The 21,519-nt window shown below is 34.7% G+C and overlaps 1 protein-coding gene across 1 annotated transcript in view; it reads right to left on the bottom strand.

Moving 5' to 3' along the window:
• The window catches only part of LOC150075183 (stAR-related lipid transfer protein 3-like), a 179,416-nt gene that overhangs the window by 89,266 nt on the left and 68,631 nt on the right, over positions 1–21,519 (bottom strand). Inside the window, exons 4-5 of the mRNA XM_090388230.1 lie at positions 15,233–15,310; positions 5,873–5,926 (exon numbers count right to left, since the gene is read on the bottom strand). Of these exons, the coding sequence (XP_090244356.1) occupies positions 5,873–5,926; positions 15,233–15,310 (132 nt within the window). The remainder of the gene's footprint in view (positions 1–5,872; positions 5,927–15,232; positions 15,311–21,519) is intronic.

Genomic DNA, 21,519 nt, shown 5'->3' with positions numbered 1-21,519 from the left:
GTATGATACCCTCCAGAAATTAAAACGGAAAAAAACGAAAAAAATCGACAACTTACCGGTACATTAAAGTAAAATATAAATAATTAAAGTAAAATATAAATAATTAAATAATCAATTTAACACAATTCAAAACAATTAAAATTCAAATTAACGCAATTAAAAGAATCTAACGAAAATATTCAAAACGATTTTCCTTCCTGAAGCTGACAATGCTTTTCGACCGACTGTCGTGATCACAGGAATGAAAATTACCGAATCAGGCTAAACCTGCAACTTAAATAGTGATTGTGTCTTCGCGCATGCGCGTAAAGGTCCACGCATCGGAGATCAAATATGGCCGCCGAACATTAACAGAATTCTCGTGTAATTTAATTTCAACGGTTTCTGCAATTAATAGTCGCGTATAATTACGTTGAACGTTAAGTATTTTGGCCTCGTTAAATAAAAAAGTATGTTTTTCGTTAATGGCATGAAAGGCTAATTCTGACGCTGCTGAACGAGAAGCACGAACTGAGGCTTCGTGTTGATTTACACGGATATTAAGAGAAAACCGCGTCGAACCCTGATAAGACGAGTCGCAATCACCGCAAGAAATGTTGTATACTAGATCATTAATTTGTGTTGCGAACGCCGAAAGAACCGAGCGATTGTTCAGTATAGTGTGTAACTTCCGTATAGGCCTAGCTATAATTTTAAATTCGGTATCTTTAAAGAATCTGTTAAGCTGTTTGTGCCACTGTTCAACATATGGGACAGAAATAAAGTATTTTTTGATATTACTATTGTTGATTGGTGCAGTAATGACTACATTACTATGGTTCAGTTGAAGGAATTGAAGTCCAGAACATACAATATTCCTGCACTTTTTGGTCAGGTAAAATTACACAAGCCTGGATTTCCGATTCGACCTATTGTTTCCTACAGGAACTCGGCATTTTCAGCCTTAGCCACACATGTATATAACATTATAAAACCTTTTAGACAGGTTATACAATTTGGGATTAAGAATTACGATACATTATTTAATAATCTTAAAGACTGTAGACTCGGCGACAATGACAATTTATTCTCATTAGATGTTACCTCATTATATACGAATGTAAACGTTGAATACACATTAGATATTATTTGGGATATGTTAAATAAAAACTCGACACCGATTAATTATACGAAGCTGCCTATAAAGGAGATTTTTCACTTAATTAAACTATTAGTCGAGGCTAACTACATCACCTTTCGAGACAAGGTGTACAAACAAATTTTTGGATTACCAATGGGTTTGAGCCTGAGTGGCTTAATGTCAGAGATCTATCTCTCAACGATTGAGCAGATACATTTGACACCTTTTCGTCCCCGTATCACATACTATGGGAGGTATTTAGACGATGTTCTAGTTATTACCGATAGTAGTACTATCCAAGACATTTTACATTCGTTTAATAATATTCATTCTAGACTCAAATTTACATTGGAAAGGGAAGATACGGATACTAAGTCATTAAACTTTCTAAATTTCACGCTTACCCGGGACTCGAACAAAATACAATTTAGCATCTATCGAAAACCCACAAACACCGGTATGCTTCTACATTATAATAGCTACCACCCGTTCACCTACAAAAGATCGATTATCTTTAATCAATTTCTAAATGCCTATAAATATTCAACGACGGATTCTGCTTTAGACTCAGAAATACAAATATTAACTAGCAGATTCTTGAACAGGGGTTATCCCATTAACACAATAAATCGAATTAGGGTACAAGCTAAGGATAGGATACAAAATACTGCACCAATCAACAATAGTAATATCAAAAAATACTTTATTTCTGTCCCATATGTTGAACAGCGGCACAAACAGCTTAACAGATTCTTTAAAGATACCGAATTTAAAATTATAGCTAGGCCTATACGGAAGTTACACACTATACTGAACAATCGCTCGGTTCTTTCGGCGTTCGCAACACAAATTAATGATCTAGTATACAACATTTCTTGCGGTGATTGCGACTCGCCTTATCAGGGTTCGACGCGGTTTTCTCTTAATATCCGTGTAAATCAACACGAAGCCTCAGTTCGTGCTTCTCGTTCAGCAGCGTCAGAATTAGCCTTTCATGCCATTAACGAAAAACATATTTTTTTTATTTAACGAGGCCAAAATACTTAACGTTCAACGTAATTATACGCGACTATTAATTGCAGAAACCGTTGAAATTAAATTACACGAGAATTCTGTTAATGTTCGGCGGCCATATTTGATCTCCGATGCGTGGACCTTTACGCGCATGCGCGAAGACACATAATCACTATTTAAGTTGCAGGTTTAGCCTGATTCGGTAATTTTCATTCCTGTAATCACGACAGTCGGTCGAAAAGCATTGTCAGCTTCAGGAAGGAAAATCGTTTTGAATATTTTCGTTAGATTCTTTTAATTGCGTTAATTTGAATTTTAATTGTTTTGAATTGATTTTGAATTGTGTTAAATTGATTATTTAATTATTTATATTTTACTTTAATTATTTATATTTTACTTTAATGTACCGGTAAGTTGTCGATTTTTTCGTTTTTTCCGTTTTAATTTCTGGAGGGTATCATACGGAAGTGTTCCACGTACTATATTGAGGTAAACTCCTCTTATTAATTTACTAATATTATTATCAACGTAGAACATATTGAGTATTACAGCTCTGATTCATACTATCTAATAAATAGACTTTGTAGTGATAATTTAAAGCAATCTAAAATAAGCGACTATTTTAAATTATAATCATATTACAAAGTGTTATGTTTAATTAATATGTATATTAATTAAACTAAATACGTAAGTATAAATTTATTTTGCCAACTTGTGGATAAATTTATTGTTATTTTGTTCAAAATATAAAAATTGAAATATTCTTCCGATTTTTATACATCATTTAAATGGTAACAAACCTTTGGTAATTAAGTGTAAATTTGTGCTTTATATCTTTATTTTTATAGCCTCTGGATAATATTTGTCAAATTTTCACTTATTAGAATCAAAATTCAATTTGCAAACGTGATCACTATAACCAGTGCTTACTGTACTTGAATTTGTTCAGTTGTGAGTACAAGAAACATCACTAATATAAAGCAAAAATATATATTTCTGTAGTACTTTTACAACTCTTACTACATTATAGTACATTATCCAGTATTCTAAAACAAGTAGTCTCTGAAGTGAATTAAGTCATTTAGCATTTCTTTTCAAATGTTATTTTACATACTGTGTTTTCAAGTAGAGGAAAGAAACAATTAATGGAAAATTCTAACAAATACGCAAGGTTAGGCCACAGATTAACAAGCCTGATTTTACCATTCAGCTTTTATAGACTAACTGCATTATCTTTCTTGCAGACATGTATGTTTCACATGTTTCATTTAGCAATATTCATATGAGGTTTTTCTTTGTGTCATAAAAGTAAGTGATCTTTTTCAAAACAATTACTATCAAATTTCTTATGAAGGTGGAAAAACCTGCAAGACAGTTCAAATGTTAAATCCTGTTCATGGGAATTGAAGTTACATCCATGACAAGATTTTAGCTGGTGCAAAAGATTTAAAGATAGGAAAGCTATCAATGTTAATGCTGTAAATGGGGGTAGAACAAATCAAAAGACCGATGAACATTCACAGACATTTATTTCAGTCAGAAAGACAATTAACTTTACACCTCATTACTTCAAGAGTTGCAGTCATTTTGAAAGTAATAACTGAACATAGGGACAGTTCCTACCATGATGGTCCACAAATTTTGTCACACAGCTACCAAAGAACTGAAATTTGTTCTGATCTTAAGAACAGAATTTCAGAAGACAAATTACATTTGGCGATGAAATACGAGTCAGAAATAATTAAGAGTTCATTAGTTCATGAGTATAATCCATTGAGTCAGAAATAATATTCAGTGGAAAAAAAAAAAAAAAAAGGCAATTCTTGAATATCATGCCAAAAATCAAAAGTAAAAGCAATGTTGATTTGTTTCATTTTTTTTATTCATTTATTTTTTTTATCGATAGTAATATTTTATAACAATGGATAACTGAATTAATTCTGACTGTCAAACGAATCCGAATTCCTTCCTGAGAATCAAACAATCAGATTTGATTGTTTGATCCACAAAGGGGGATCGAAGGGTGACACAAGTAATTACAGACCAGTTAGTTTAACTTCTGTTCCGGGTAAAATAATGGAGTCACTGGTTAAAGATGCATTGCAGGATCATCTAGACAAGACTGCAGCAATAATTCAGACACAGCATGGGTTTGTTAAGGGAAAGTCTTGTCTGACAAATTTGATTGGATATTATGGTGTGGTTACAAAGGAACTGGATGCAAAAAATAATTTGATATCATATACTTGGATTTCAGAAAAGCATTTGACACTGTTGCGTAAGGAAGACAACTGTACGAATTGGAGCAGAATGGTATTAAGGGCAAGTTGCTACAATAGATAAGAGGATGGTTGAGTGGGAGAAGACAGAGGGTAGTAATCAATGGGTGCTGCTCTTCGTGGACTAATGTTATTAGTGGAGTCCCACAAGGTTTGGTGTTGGGTCCACTGTTGTTTTGTATATTTATCAATGATAAATATACAAAACAACAAAACAAATATACAAATTTATCAATGATTAATGAATGTATATCAGGCTTAGTGTCGAAGTTTGCAGATGATACAAAGGTTGGCAGGGTTGTTAATGACAGTAATGGCAGTGTGTTACTGCAACAGGATCTAGAAAATTTGGGCAGATGGGCTGAGAAGTGGCAACTGAAGTTTAACATTGACAAATGCAAAGTACTGCATATGGATAGAAGTAACCCCAGATAAATGTACCAACTGTGTGGTACTACACTTAAGGTGGTAGAAAATGAAAAAGACCTGGGAGTAATTGTGCAGTCAGATATGAAGTTTTCTGAGCAATGTAGACAGGCTGCCAAGGCAGGTCATGGGATGTTGTCAATGATATAGAGGAATTTTGCTGGCAGGGAAAAGGAGGTGATTGTCCCTCTATATAAGGCAATGGTCAGGCCACGCCTTGAGTACTGCGTACACGTCTGGACGCCTCATTTTAGGAAGGATGTAGATTTGCTTGAACGTTAAGTTCTGCAAATTGCAGCAGCTGGAGACTAGGCATCTGCAAGGTGATCTGACTGAGGTGTATAAGGCCTTGAATGGGTTGAGTTGCTAAGTTCTGACGGGATTCTTCCACTTGTTTAGATTATGAACCTAAGGGGGCATAAATTGAAATTGATGAAGGACAGATGTAGAATAGATGTGCAAAAATTTGCCTTTAGCCAGCGGGTGGTTAATTGCTGGAACAAACTTCCACCTGTCGTTGTTGAAGTTGATAGGTTAAATAAATTTAAGGAGGAACTGGACAAACATTTAGAGAGGATTGTTTTGTAATTTTTTTTTTTGGTTGATGCTGCATAAACATTAGCTCATAGACTTGCTTTCTTGCATCACATGCCACTACTACTACTACTATTTGTAGAGAGAGAGAGAACTTTAAGGCATTAATGATAAGACAAGGCTTTCTGGTTTTTTTGCGATGTTCTTGGAGGATATTTCAAAAGATGAATTTCAGAATTGCTTTCCACAGCGACAGGATACTTTATGGCAGATTACAGCGGGAGTTTAAAAAAGGAAGCTTTTTGCTTTAAAATAAACCACTTATATGGTAACACATTATTCCCTTTCATTACATATTTTTTTAAAGTAATATATGCCTACTACAAGTGTTTAGTAATTTATATCCTCAATTATTTTATTTATTTATTTTTTTTAAAACTGTAACATACAGAAAAGTAATCAAAATAAGGACAATGCTTTTGTGGATTCAAATACTTACGTGATATAAAAATGTCTTTGCAATGATAAATATTCCACTAGCAGCAGTTGTCACCTAAAAGTAAAAATGCACATATCCCATAAATTATAAATTTAATTTATTACAAACATTTCCTTTATATATTTAAGTAAAAATTCTCTAAAAATGCCCATAAATAACACATTGATTCACTTTCATGCTAATACAAAAAAAAACAGTAAACATTTAATGTGCATCTAGAAAATAACACCTTTGCATTAATGGGATATAGGGATAAAAGAAAGGTTTTTTTTTTTTTTTTTTTTCCATATTGAATACTTTTGGTCATAGTGGATTATAACCTTACATGAACATACTTCCCTTACTCAGAGGAAGGTAACAGCACAATATGAAGTTAGTTTATGAACTGTTAACAAAATAATCAAACTAAAACAAGAAACAGGTTCAATTTCACCTCAAAGAAAAGGCCAACGTGGATGGAAAAGAAAAACAATGCCCAAAACTGATTCCTATATAATCAGAAGCAAAATAGACCCTCATACAATCAATTCTGACTTAAAGGGTTTGGCTAGAACTGATGGGAAAATATATGAATCAAAAGTCCATCATACTTTTAGAGGTTGGCTGAAAAGTTCATAAGCCAATCAAAGAGCAACATTTGACTCAAGTTATGAAATAAAAACACTGAACTGGATCAAAAGGCATAAAAAGCTGGACTAAAGAAGATTGAAGAAAATTTCTTTTCAGATGAAAGCCATTTTCAGGTGCTAGGAATGAGATTTATATGTGCAAAGAGGTCCTGCAGAGAAAGTGTATTTTAAGAGAATGTTCAGTAGTCTACTAGGCATATGCAATGCCTTCTTAAAAAAATGTTTTAGGGCTGTTTTTTGTACTAAGGAACTGGACTCCTATACATAACAATTTTAGCTACAACAGCTAGCTTTGTCAGTTCTGATAACACTAGATGCAACTGGACGGCGCCTCCGTAGCCAGGTGGGAAGGAGCAGCAGTACATAGCACACGCTTCTTGATTAGACTGGGGTTTGAGCCCGTCACCACCAAATACGGAGGATGCGGAAAGATCAGGGAATGACCACCACATATCCTGGAGCAATATGGCCTTAGTCGCTAATGCTCCTAAAAACCAAATAACAACAACAACAGGGACCTTTCTCATTTTTCTTTGCATTATTTTCTTTTCTTTTTGTTGCTAGCACCTACAGGATAGGTCTTTTCCTTCTCCCTTCTCAAGGGTGTGGATCTTATTGTCATATCTAATTGACAGACCAGTACATGCTTAGCTGTGGCATGTACAGATACTGGGAAACAGCATTCCTAGATATGTCGCTGCATCCTAGTAGTAAAGTGGCTTGAAACAACTAAACAACACAACAAAAACACACAAACATAGTACATTCATTTCTGGCCTTTTGAGCATTCCTAGTGATCGCTGCATCCTAGTAGTAAAGTGGCTTGAAACAACTAAACAACACAACAAAAACACACAAACATAGTACATTCATTTCTGGCCTTGTTCTGTATCATCACAGAGTATCACGTGAAGTTGAACAAACATTCCAGGCCGCTCTACATAAGATACATTTGTTGTCCACACAGTTGTATTTATTTAAAAAAAGAAATTAGAGATCAGTCATAACCTATGATATTACAGAGACAAAGGCTCTTTTAAATTTGAGAGAAAACTCAATGTCTGACAGAATGACATCTTTCAAGCATTACTGTACAGGTACATTCTACAAGTATATACTATACTGAGGGTGGTGTGTGGGAATGTGTGTATACAGTGGATGATTATCTTAGAGGTAAATGAGATGTGTCAACTATTCGGGTTATGGCTAGGATTGCTTCTTCCTTTCTGGTTGTGTAGAAGCTGGAAGCCCCTAACTGTGGTTCAGGTAAACCTGAACTTGAAAAAGCTTATTGTGTATCAGAATTTTCTGTAAAAGTGCCCACTGTTCTTTATATATTCTCCATATATTGGAGCTATAGTTGAAGAAATTGGACCTGAAAATGTAATGAGACTATGATAAATAGATGTTCGTCAGCATAATCTGCACATTCATTCCTTGGTATTCCATGGTGTCTTATAGTTGTGGCCTGGGATCCAGCAAAAGGCAACTATTTGCTGGTGTTCCTACATATGTATCATTTTAGTTCTTATGTGCTTTGCAAAGGCTGACAAGAGCACATGTTGAAAATTTGATGTCAAGCAAATAAATGTTTTCTTACTGAGTAATATATAATCAAAGGAAACATTCTTTCAAACACACACAAATAACTTGAGATACATAGGGTAATTTGGACTGATTTCTGTTTTGTAATTTTAATGAAATTTAAGATGATCTAACAAATCTTTATAAAAAATCAAAATAAAAAATTATGAAAATTTGTGTGGATGGACATAGTGAAGACAATAGATCCTTTACACATTTGCAAACATGCCTAATAACATTCAAGATGCATATGATGGTAGACATTCGATTTTTTTTATGATGACCTTGAAGATCCTACAACTACTGAAAACCTTTCCCAGAAACTTAATCTTCCTTGAGGGTGGGAAGTAGAGGGTCAAACTTAGAAAGTGAGTTCCAGATGTCACTAATCCCTGTTACTGTTTGGAACTCAATCACCCCCCCCCCCATTTCTCCCAAAAAGATGTCTAATGAATTATACCTTCTTCCTCATATGAAAGTTTAGAGCTGCTTACCAATCTGGTTACCTCTGTAGAAGCTGTCTTTTTTAAGATAATAATAATAAGAATCTTTATTAACATAAACCATATACATTCGTGATTCCTTCCACAGAGAGCTAGAGGAATCTTACAATACATTGTCTATACAAGTGAAGAAAACACAGAGACAGAGTTAAGCTACATTGAGAAGTTATATAAAATAATGAATAAAGATTTTTAAAAAAATAATAATAACAGTAATTAAAACGAAAAAGGACTACAAGTTGGGCAGAACATAAAATGATATCGGCTAACTAGGACCGGCACTTACACAATTGTCCTTTACAAATAGAAAGGTAGGCCAAGACGTCATCATGACATGACTTGTCAACAGACCGCAGGTCGATGTCAATGTTGACTGAGTTGAGTGTCCAGAGTCACATTTGGGAAATGTCTCTTGAAATTCTGTAACCTCTGGAGCCTTGAGCACAAGGAGGGGCTGCTGCAGAGATCTCTTCCTGGCAAACGCCAACCAACCGTGTTCCAGATGTTGATGTGATTATGCTTAGATGAGCACAGATGGAGTGCCTTTATTCTTAGCACATGGGCTCTGTGGACTATGGGCTTGTATTGCAGGTTATAGCAGAGTGCATATTTAGATGCCATGTAGATCTGGTGAGACCACAAGTTGACCCACTTCAGCACCCAGAATTTGAGTTGCCCCACAGTTTCCTGAGGCTGGTGGGAGGTGCAACCGACCAACTTCCACAGCATAGGAGAGCATGCTATTGAAGTACATTGCAAAGAATTTCCTGATTATTTGTTTATTGTGAATTTTACACAGATCTATTTTCATTCCCCCAGAAGGCTCTCAAGGCTTTGGAATATTGAGCTTGGATTTGTTGTTTATAAGTGAAGTTCACATTAAGGATTATAGCTAGGAATTTGACACTGTCTGTGGGAGTCAGAACATTTCCTGCCAATTCCGGAAATAGAGAAGATGCAGTATCAGCAGAAGTCATCCAACTTGGAGTAAAGATGAGATGGCTTGACTTCTCTTGACTTAATTGACAGGCCAAAAAAAATTGGCATACTTACAGAATGTATTTAGGTAGCTGTTTGTTTCACGATGAGCTTTTGATGATAATGATTGTGGATGACAGCCATGCTGTCAGATTAAGGACACAATCCTCTCAGAAACCAGTGGAGGGAAATAAACGGTGCACACAGAGATCGACAACCAGGAATTTGGTAGATTCCAAAAACTGCTTCTATGTCTCCTCCCAGGTAAGTGGATGCCTTAATTAGAGGGAGTGACCTCTTTTGACAGATTGCTACACCGCTACCTCGTCTTCCAATTCTATTGGGAGACGAGGTAGTGGTGTAGCAATATGGCCTTATTTCAATCTTATTTCAAGACTGGTATTTCAATCAGAATTACGAAGTCTTACTCTGCACAGGAAAGTAAATCAAGTAGGCCATCTAGTTTGTTTTTGACACTCCTGATGTTTGTAGGAAAAATCGGATATTTACCTCCACACAGGGTTGTACCATGATGAGATTGCTCTCCAAACAGTATCTGCTTTTTATATAATGATCAGAAATCTCGTCCGGGGGACCAATGTTCCATCAACGTGCTCTGTTGTTGGATATTCTAATTGGAATACAACCAGTTTGATATTTGCTCGTCATCACCATGCCAGACATTCACGAATTGCACCCGCTCCCAGATATAATTTGGTAGACTAGAGAAGACAGGTAGCTATGCTGATGCAATTATGCATTGTTGTGGAATGGGGTTTGGGCTTGATGAGTTTTGAGCCTTTAGCCTTCCATAGTATGGCATCACCAACATGTCTCTGGGCCAGTATTCAGCATTGAGGTATTGTTGGTAACTGAGCCCATCAATCTGAATCCTGAAGGAGGCATAAGAGGGACTTGGTATTGATTTTGAAAGGCTTACCAGGTATGCCTAGTTCCTTCAATAGTGCCTGTTTGTTCAACTTTTGTCAACGGATCCAGGCTGCTAATGAAAACATTTGAGTGAGTATTGCTGTTTGCTTGTGGAATGGGGTTCTGACGCTAGTATTAACTACTCTGGTGCCAATCAAGGTGGCCTTGCTGATTCTGGAATGCCGCTGGCATGGGGATGCTTGCATCGGTGTTGGTCCGGGCATCTGGCATTGCTAGGCATCATTCGTGTCTGCAACCTCAGAGTCCCGTTTTGCAGATCTTAGCATGGAGCTATAGGCGGTGTCTTTAGAGAGTGCAACTATTTCTGCTTCTGGTCGTAGCAACGACTCAGGTGAGGGAGATGGACATTCCTGTGAGAGGGGACAAAGAAGCCTGGTGTTCAGAGGCAAGAGATCTTGTAGTAAGCTCAAGAATTTTCATTGGTAGTCTCAAGCTGGCTTAGACTTACCCTTAGTGGGCTATTTCCTGAGTGTAGTTTTCTTAGAATGCCTTTAATGGTCCAGTTTCTCGGATTTACAACCACAAAAAAGGGCAGCTGATTGAAGCTTGTGATTCCTTTTGAGTACAGTTATCAGTAACCCCAGACAAAAGCTTGCTGTTTGTAGCTAGTTCACTGAGAGTGGAATCGTCACGTGTGGTGATTCAGAGAATGTGGGGGAGAGAGGGAAATGAGCTAAGGGAGCCGTCAGACCTGAATACAACATTCGGTGGTCTCACCATTGGCTTATACATCCTTTTTGTTACTTACAAAGGTCCAGTTATCATTGATAAGACACCATATTCATTCCTTGTGAACTGTTTATGCTTCATAGAAAACTTTGTTCATTTCCCAGAACTACCATTAATTCCCCCCTTCCAAAAAAAAAAAAAAAATCTCAGGCATATCCTGAATTACTTAGTTTTTGTTGCCCAGGTATAAAGTCTTGTATTTAGTAGCATTAAACTGTGGTTGCCATTTTTCGGACCACATATATAACCACTGTCCTGAGCTCTTCAAGCAAACATTCACAACTATCCTTTGTCATTATCAGTAACCCTCTAGAGCAGTGTTTCTCAACCGGTGGTATGCGTACCACTAGTGGTACATGAATAATGGACGGTTGAATTTTTTAAATTTATGAAATTATGAAAAATAAAACATTAAAAATCTCCCCCTCCCCCCAAAGGTAAATAATTACATGTTTTACCTATATTTTTTCAATCTAATAGGAGTTCAAAAATTATGTGTTGATTTTCAAATATTTTGTTTATTTAACCTCTGAGCGAATAGCTATATATTTCTCAGAAAGCTTAAAATCGCAACCAAGTCAAGGTGTTAATCAAGTATAGTTTATTTGGTATTGTTTTGTTTAATATTTGTTATTTAGTTTGTTCAATTTTTGTATTGAAAACGAAATAAAAATATGTATAATTTAAAACATAGCCTTATTATGCAAATATTCTTGACTTTTCCTCTAATACAAATACATATTTTAATGAGTGGTACCGAAATTTTTCAGTTTTGGTTTTAATGGTACAAGTATTAAAAAAGGTTGAGAACCACTGCTCTAGAGCATACCAAACTCAAATCTATCAGCATGCATTTAACTTTATACACACACCAATCAATTTTTGAGGAGAAAAGAGCAAAAAAATTGTTTAAAAAGGGAAACTATAAAAATTTTATTCTTAATTCTGGCATTATATTATATAATGAGATCACAGAATTCATCAGAAATAAGTCTTGTTATCAAAAAAAAAAAAAAATCTAGACTGCTTTATATCCAAGTCAAAAAATAATGATGTAAAATGTAAGTGAACACCAAAATTCATACTAATGAAATTCTAATAGATATTTCAATATTTAAGTTTTTCTATTTTAAGGGTACAGAATAGATTAAGGTAACAGCTAGTAGATTAAGGAAGATGATAAACAAGAGCTCCAGCATCTATCCCTGAGGGCTCTGCTTGCTGCACGGACCCACTCTGACGTATGCCCTCATGATACGCCTCTCTGTTCTTCAGCAAGCCCTTGATTTATCTAAGAATCTACCCTGTAATCCCAACTTTCTCAAGTTTATGTAATAACTTCTTATGCAGAATACCAGAAGTTCCACTAAAATTTGGGTATATAACGTCCAAGTTGTTTAATTGCATCCAACTGTTCTACATCCATGTCACAGTAATTAACTAGACTGGTCAAGCAAGGCATCTCCTTCATGAAGCCATTCTGCAATCCCTTTAGCACTGCATTCTTACTCAGCTAGCCATGTTTTATTCACAGAAGGCTAACTCACTAACCTGCAGTTGCCCATCACCTCTTCAGTTTCTCCTTTATGTAGTGGAGAGATATTTGCACTTCTTCAGTGCAAAGGAAATCTAACGGCGATTTCAGTAATGTTTCTAATGGTTTTAGGCATTCAAATACTGTATTTTTTTAGTATAAGTGAGGGGAGTCCACGGGTAGATGGCGCACATCTACCCGTGGGCTTCCCCTTCCCTCCCTGAGCCCAATATAAACATTTCTCAGCTCATTGTGTCACTTATTTTACAGCAACTGACTCAATCAATTTTCTGATTTGGAAAGCTTTCAATTGTAATACAATTATATGATACTGTCATTTTCAATATTCCATTTCTTTGCATTTTTTAAATTGGCAACAAGCCAATTTAAGAAATGCAAAGACAAGACTTTTCACATGGGCTCAGCTCTCTTATACTGGAGCACTTTTACAACAAGCAAATTTATAATGAACTTATGCTCAGGTTTTTCAAAAACACATCAATTCATGATATACCAGAATGACTATGAATGCCATTCAGTGGATTATCCTACCATGTACTGATAATACATACACTTAAAGAGGATGGGGGAGGAGTGCTATTTTGACATGGAATTTACCCTACAACCTATTCCAATAAGCTTGCTGGATACACAAATCACATAATTATGTTCATTCACTATATCTCAGTCTACTCCTTGAGGGAACAACCCAGCTTTAAACCTCCATACTCAAGAACTAATACTGGAAGATATGCCATTGCTGCTATCAATAGTTTAACAATAATTTGTTTTGAAAGGCTCAATGATCGGTGTATGAATAACTTTCAAAGGCAATCTCTGGATATCTATCTGGAACCCTGAAGGCTTATTTAAGTAGAACGTATAACACTAAGTATAGTGTTCTACATATAACACTATACTAAGTAAAATTATTTCATAGTATAGCCAGAAAGTTTCTGAACTTTTAAGCAGCTGCTAAGACAGTGCCTGTGGTGCAAATTCATGTCTGCATATGTAACAACATATATGGATATACACACAATCAGTGAAGGCCAAGGCGCCTCCGTAGCCAGGTGGGAAGGAGCAGCAGTGCATAGCACACGCTTCTTGATTAGACCGAGGTTCGAGCCCGTCACCACCAAATATGGAGGATGCGGAAAGGTCAGGGAATGACCACCGCATATCCCGGAGCAATATGGCCTTAGTTGCTAATGCTCCTAAAAACCAAAAAAACAAACAAACAAACAGTGAAGGCCAGGAAAGATTAAAAAGATAAAAATTTGTTGTTTTCATACCATAATTTGAATGAGAAAAATACTGGGGGGAAAGGTCTTGGAGGGATAAGCATATTATAAAAGAGATCTTGCTACTATAGGCAATGGTAGTAGCAAGATCTTTTTTATATTAAGTAAATTGTTTTGTGTATACATCTGAGAAAGGCTTCTGGAAAAAATAGCCTGGAATATGGCATGAAAATGTCCATATGCATTATATCTTTCAGTGCTGAGGACAAATGGGCCTGTTGTACTGGGATCCATGGTAAATGATGATTAAGTGTTAGCCAGTAAAATAATTTAATTACAAATAGATACTGAATATCTTTGATTACAAATAGATACTGTAGCTTTTGAGAAAAATCGTGCCTCTTTTTCAACAGAAAAATTGAAACTTAATTATTCTAACAGACACAGTTATGCGTGCAGTGAGGCGTGCGAGGGCACAAGGTAGGTCATTCAATCATTAAACTGGTGTTCACTGTTGCTGCATGGATGTGTGCAGTTTTTCTCCGTTAGATCTGCAGATAAACACGGACGTGCACAGTTTTTCTCTGTGTCTGTTAGAATAATTAAGTTTCAATTTTTCTGTTGAAAAAGAGGCACGATTTGTCTTGAAAACTACAGTATCTATTTGTAATTAAAGATATTCAGTATCTATTTGTAATTAAATAATTTTACTGGCTTAAACATCATTTATCTTTCAGTGCTGTTTTAAAAATTGTGAAACTTTTTTGATTCTACTATGCAATTATAAGAACATTACACAGCATATCCTTATAACCTCTTATACACTCCATATTTGTAATCTGTCATGGTCTATAAATAAGTCGCAAGACCTGCTGCTCAATGATTTACAAATATTAAATATCTCTGTTTATTAAAAGGAATTGCTCTGATATTTTTCTGCAGATACACACTTTCCTATATATATATCAATAAAGTATCAGATTTATTTATTACTGCTGGTTTAACATAATTTTGATTACTAAATTATTAACAATATCAAAAATTATCAACTTCTCTAATTGATAATTTTTAATATTGTTCACCACTCCTCCCTATGTTTTTTTTCTGCATATGAAGCCAATTATAACTTCTAGTTTGGTAGTATACACAATAGAAATCAAGTTACCTTTTAATCCCACTGAAAATTTATATAAATAATATTTACTTACTGCTACAATCCACCAGTGTGATATCCTAAGTACTGCATATCCCAAAATGAGAAATATAAATCGCAATGCTGATGTTATCTATTTGAAAATAAATCATAATAGTCAATGTAACTAAATTTGTTTCAAGTAATTAACATTAAAATTCATTTCAGATTCAAACACTGAAAATAAACAAAAAAGAACTTGATGTTGAATAATTATTTATTAATCATTCATTTTATTATTAAGATTGCTTATCATGAACTCGATGAAGCCTTTTTATCTCAATAAAACTTATTTAAAATATCTTTTAAAAAGGATATTTTACAATGGATGATAAATATTCAGCTAAAAGTAACTGACAGGTGACCTAAGAAACCTTCACCTCACCTGACTATGAATGGTCATGTGAAATCTTTTCAGTAAGCTTTCCTGTGATATGAGATTCTAATGGTCACGAACATCTTGTTCTGATGTTTTATCTTTAGGAAAGCAAAACCTTTTTTGATACAGTATGGTTCAATACTAGTCTCCCAATATGTCTTCAATTTAATTCCATTAAATTGCCAATATTTTTAGATTTTATAGTAAAACCTTATTTCAACATTATTTCAGATTTTTGGTTTAGCAAAGGCTAAAAGAGAAAACTCCACAGTCTATACCCTCTTATCATAATATTCCCACCTCCAAAAGACACCAAGCTAGGCATACCTTAAACATCACCAGACTCTCAACCATCAAAGGAAGGCAGTTTATTCCAGTGATCAACATGCTGACAAAATTTATTCCCAAGGTTCAGTCTATTAGTTTCCCAAAACAGTTTATATTTACATTTCATGGTTTGTGTCATCTTTCAGTGTGAAAATTCCATAGTCATTCAGTTTTCTTTTTCCCTCTCGAAGCCTTATAAATCTCACTTTTATAAACCTCAATCAGATCTTTCCCCGAGATGGCTTGTTTCCAATTTAAAAATTGTCTACCATAGTAGTCATCTTTAGCGAAAGCAAAATCCCTTCCCTTTAGGGATTTGGCAGTAGTTGTGCTTTTAACTCGACAGCAGGCACACATGGCCTATCGGGTACCCCATGAAAGATTTGCATGTTAATTGTTGGGTCAAGCTAAACAAAAACAAAGGAAACTTTCTCTACCTTCCTAAACATAAATATAGTTTTACACAATTTGTTTTTGAAGTAATATTTTTATGTTTTTCACGGAGTAATGGCATGAAAGAACTTGACAGGGCCCACACAACCATTTTTGTACTTCAGAGGTGCATGGCACCTCTCAGGTTCCATTTACATTTAGTGTTTATATTTCAACTGCCATTCTGGTTCAAGGTTACCCACTAGTTATGTTTTCCAACTTTGTAAACATAGCACCTCAGTTTTGGAAAGAATGCTTAAGGCTTTTGAAGAGTAATTAGAAATTCTGAAAAAAAAAGTGAGAACTCTCAACAGGGTTTGTTCCCTGCAACTTTTCTTGTAATTATTTTGTGAATGAATTAAGTACTACACTTTTTCATTTTTTTTTAAATATAAAACTACAAAATCTTCTGATATGCTAAGTTAGATTCTATTTGTTTTGTTCATTGTTATTTGGTTTTTAGGAGCATTAGCAACTAAGGCCGTATTGCTCCGGGGATATATGGTGGTCATTCCCTGACCTTCCGCATTCTCCGTATTTGGTGTGTTTTGTTTGATTTATTATATAAAAAATGGCTTTGTTATCTCAATCATTATTATCATTTAAAAAACATTATTTATGATATCTTTAGTCATGAATGAGTATTGTAAAAACAAAGAAAACAAAATAAAGAAGTTAATGTTAAATATATGTGTGTGAGTAAAAGTAAAATATGCAAATTAGGAAATAGCAGAAAGGCAAAGTCAAGTAGGAAGTGAAAAAAAAAATTAGCAATAATAGCAATAAACAAGAGAAAAGGGAGGGGATAACTAAAGAGTAGAGTTAAAAATGGAATATGTTCCAAAATAATTTCATTTAGATAAATTACTAATTAAAACAAATTTAGCTGTGCTCCTTGATGACACCAAGGACAAACTGTATGAAATATCACTATAAATGAAAGCACAAAAACCAACCACAACAAAACCATTAGTGTGAAACAAAATAGAGACAGTCAACCATTGGGCTTTATCACATTGGAAGGCCACAAGGCTAATAATGACCATGGAGCTAATATGCATTACTAACATGACAGATAAACTAATCATCCCACTAATGCAATACAATTTAGTAAAAGTGGCACTTATTCAGGGAGAAATTATAACAGTTAAAGTATCCACAAAGCAATACCAAATCACAGGAGGAAACTTTAATAAGAATGTGAAAAAAGAATTATATGTTATATGGTTCAGTGCTAGGCATCCCAGCCCAATACTAAACTATATAACATATATTAATTAAATTTTTGTTTAAGTGAATGATAAAAAAGAAAAACAAAAACAAACAAAAAAAAAAAAAAAACAGCATTAACACCAGCAATAAACAAGAGGGTAAAATAATTAAATTAAGAACAGAGAGTTGCAATAACTTAATTTGGATAAATTATGAATTAAATCTAATTTAGCAGTGCCCTGATGGCACCAAGGCTGAATTGTGTGAAATATCACTATATATGGGAGTGCAAAACCAACCACAATACGTAACCATCAGTGTGTAAAGCAAAATAAATTAAGACCGCTTACCATTAAGCCCCATCGCAATAGAAGGCCACAAGCCTAACAACGACAATGAAATCATGCATTTCAATTTAAACAAATCACTGTATTACCAACATGACAAATAAATTAATTAGCCCACCAATATACAACAGATCTGAGTAACAGTGGCTCTTATGCAATGAGAAATTATAACCCAACAGAGCAGAACACTCAAAAAGCAATACCACTGACAGAAAAAAAAAAAAAAAAAAAAAAACTTAAATAACAAGGCAAAAAAAATAATTGTCTATAGATGGCAGTTTGACAACATAAGTAAAAATGTGTGCAAGCATAATTTTGAAATTTCGTGCACTTCATGACTTTCTCATCTCTAAAATAGAAGTGCCTAATAGTTTCATGTTTATACTTATACAGTTTTGTTTTTATTAACAGCAGAATTAATAAAAGTTTCTGCATATTTCTGTTTATATACACTAATATATAAGCAAGAATAAGGGTGAGAAATTTAATTTTTAAATTTCGCACCTTATCAAGTTTTATAAAATGGAGAATGGATGTCACTAACTTTTGTATTAGTGACTTCCATTATATTATGTTTACGAGATTTTCTTGCTTATTTTGAGAACTAATAAATGTTCCATTTTATTGAAAATGATGTGTAAAAAAAAAAAGATTTTTAAATTTAAAAAGTTTAATTAAAAAATAAAAACATTATAATTAATGTAATCCATCCATAAAAGGTCAAGCATTAATACAGTGCACAAAGAATTTTAAAAAAAGTCTCTTTTTTGAAAAAAAAAATAAAAATAAATAAAAAAATAATAAATAAAGTTGGAGACAAGTCATACCCCAGTGAACATAGTGTATTGATACATAGCGTATCAATACACTATGTTCACTGCCATATAGTGTTATCTTTATTTGGAAATTCTTAATTATTCTAAATGCATGAAGAGTCACTACTGATAAATCAGATCGAGAATACTGCTTCCTCTTGTTACCTCTCTAACATGGTGTAGAGAACGTCATTAAATTAATCTACGATTGAACGATTGGGAACGAGTAGCCTTGTGCAGGCGAAGTTTTTACTGCTCCTGGAATTGGAAGTTCTTTTCTGTTTTATTAGCTTAAATTGGCATTTTAACTTATTTTCTAGAGTAGCTAGTTACAATACTTAGTTTAAAGTTTAACTTAGATAGAGATTTTGTAGGTTATTACTTAGTATCAGTAAAGGTATCCACAATCCATGTGTTATAAGTTTTGCAGCTCCACTGAATGAGACGTTTTTCAGCCATATTTAGCCGCTTTATTGACCAATTGCTATATTAAATTATTCTTACAGACTCTAGTCAAGATCCTTGGTTTATTCTGAATTGAGACAGCAAGATTTTGGAAGTTAAATAAATACTTAAGTGTATTTATTTAGTGTCCGTAGATTTACCGTTCGTAACTTGCCGCCATTGTTATACGATACGTTATATCCCGAATTAGATAGCGTTACCTTAGTAACCTTATAACGTAAGAACACTCATCAGTGAAGACAGGATATTAGAGCTGCAAAAGGAATTAGAAAATGTGAATTGGAATATCATCGGTTTGGCTGAAACAAGAAGAAGAAATGAATCACTTATAAGTTTATCAAGTGGAAATCTGCTGTACACCAATGGAAACAGTGAAAGGAGTGAAGGTGGAATTGGGTTTCTGATCCATAAAGATTTTAAAACCAACATTTTGGAATTCAAAAGTACATCACCAAGAGTGTCAAGACTAATACTCAAGATTTCTAAGAGATACAAGCTAAAGATTATAATGATTTATGCACCAACATCGAGCCATGATGATGAAGAGGTTGAAGAAATGTACACCAAAATTAAGTCTTCTAGATGAACAGAAAACTCACTACACTATCATTATGGGGGACTTCAATGCTAAGGTTGGAAAGAGACAAAACAATGCAAAAAGGAGAGCTATAGGAAATTTTGGAATTGATGAAAGAGGTGAAAGACCTGTGGAATTTGCAGAGTCTTGAGGAATGTCAGTAATGAACACTTTTTTCAAGAAAAGGGTGAACAGAAAGTGGACGTGGAAGAGTCCAAATGGATTAACTACTAATGAAATCGACTTCATCCTCACTAACAGAAGATATATTGTGAATGATGTCACCGTCCTGAATAAGGTAAATGTTGGAAGTGATCACAGAATGGTAAGATGTACACTTGATACAGATGTAGAAAAGGAAAGGAAAAAACTGACTCGAGTAAATAATACAAAGGTCTTTGAGATAACAGAAGAGGAGAAAAAGCAGTATGTACTGGAACTTAAGAACAAGTATGAGCTTCTGCAGACTGCTGAGGACCAAGATATCGATGAGGAATATTACAACTTTTTGAAAGTGATAAAGCCCAAGAAACCTATAGGGAAAAAGAAATCCAAAGAAGAAAAAATTAGTCAAGAAACACTTGTCATGATGAACCGAAGACGACAAATGAAAAGCAAGAAAAACACTGACAGGGAGAAAATTGAGTATACTGAGTTATGCAAAGCCATTAGAAAGAGACTCAGAGAGGACATAAGAAGATTTAACACAAGAAAAGTAGAACAAGCATTAAGGGAAAACAAAGGATTTAAATCAGCAGCCATGAGCAGTAATACAGAAAGACAAATGATACTGAAACTGAAGAATAGCGATGGTGTACTTATAAACAGCAGAGAAGGCATAATTCAAATAGCAGAAGACTACTATAGAGAATTATACAAGGAGCAGGGGAATGATGCCAGCAGTGGGGAAGATGGATTGCAAAGTAGCAACACATACGACATACCCAATATTCTTCCTGATGAGGTAGAACATGCATTGAAGAAAATGAAGAATCAGAAATCCCCAGGTGAAGATGAAGTTACTGTAGAGTTATTAAAATTGGGAGGAAGAGACATAACACAAAAACTGGCAAGGCTCTTCACAAAGTGCATTAGAAAAGGTGTGACGCCTAAGCAGTGGAATAATGCAATCATAGTTTTGCTGCATAAGAAAGGAGATAAATCAGAAATTGGAAATTATAGACCAATTAGCTTGTTATCCTACATCTACAAGTTGTTCACAAGGGTCATTACTAACAGATTAGAAAGAATACTGGATATGAATCAACCGAAAGAGCAAGCTGGCTTTAGGACAGGATTCTCAACAATGGATCACCTTCATGTAATATCACAGCTAATGGAGAAAGCAAATGAATATAAAACACCATTATGCCTGGCATTTGTGGATTATGAAAAGGCATTTGACTCCATACAGCATAAGGCAATGTTTCGGGCACTGGAAAGACAAGGCATTGATACCCCATATATTATGATTTTGAAGAAAATATACGAGAGTGCTACCTCCTTTATTAGACTAGACAAAGACAGTAGGAAATTTAAAATTGAGAAAGGAGTTCGACAAGGAGACACAATATCTCCGAAGCTGTTTACTGCTGCCCTTGAGGAAGCTTTCAGAAGATTAGACTGGTCGCAGAAAGGAGTCAATGTGAACGGAGAGTACCTAAACCATTTACGATTTGCAGATGACATTGTGGTCACAAGCCATGATCCCAAAGAATTAGAGGAAAAAAATCTTAATCAGTTATGCAC

The sequence above is a fragment of the Mastigoproctus giganteus genome, chromosome 14 (genome assembly GCF_048544385.1).
Source record: "Mastigoproctus giganteus isolate SK-2022 chromosome 14, ASM4854438v1, whole genome shotgun sequence".
In the NCBI taxonomy this organism is placed as follows: domain Eukaryota; kingdom Metazoa; phylum Arthropoda; class Arachnida; order Uropygi; family Thelyphonidae; genus Mastigoproctus; species Mastigoproctus giganteus.
The sequence above is the reverse complement of the archived record's forward strand: the minus strand, read 5'-3'. Positions and strand labels throughout refer to the sequence as shown.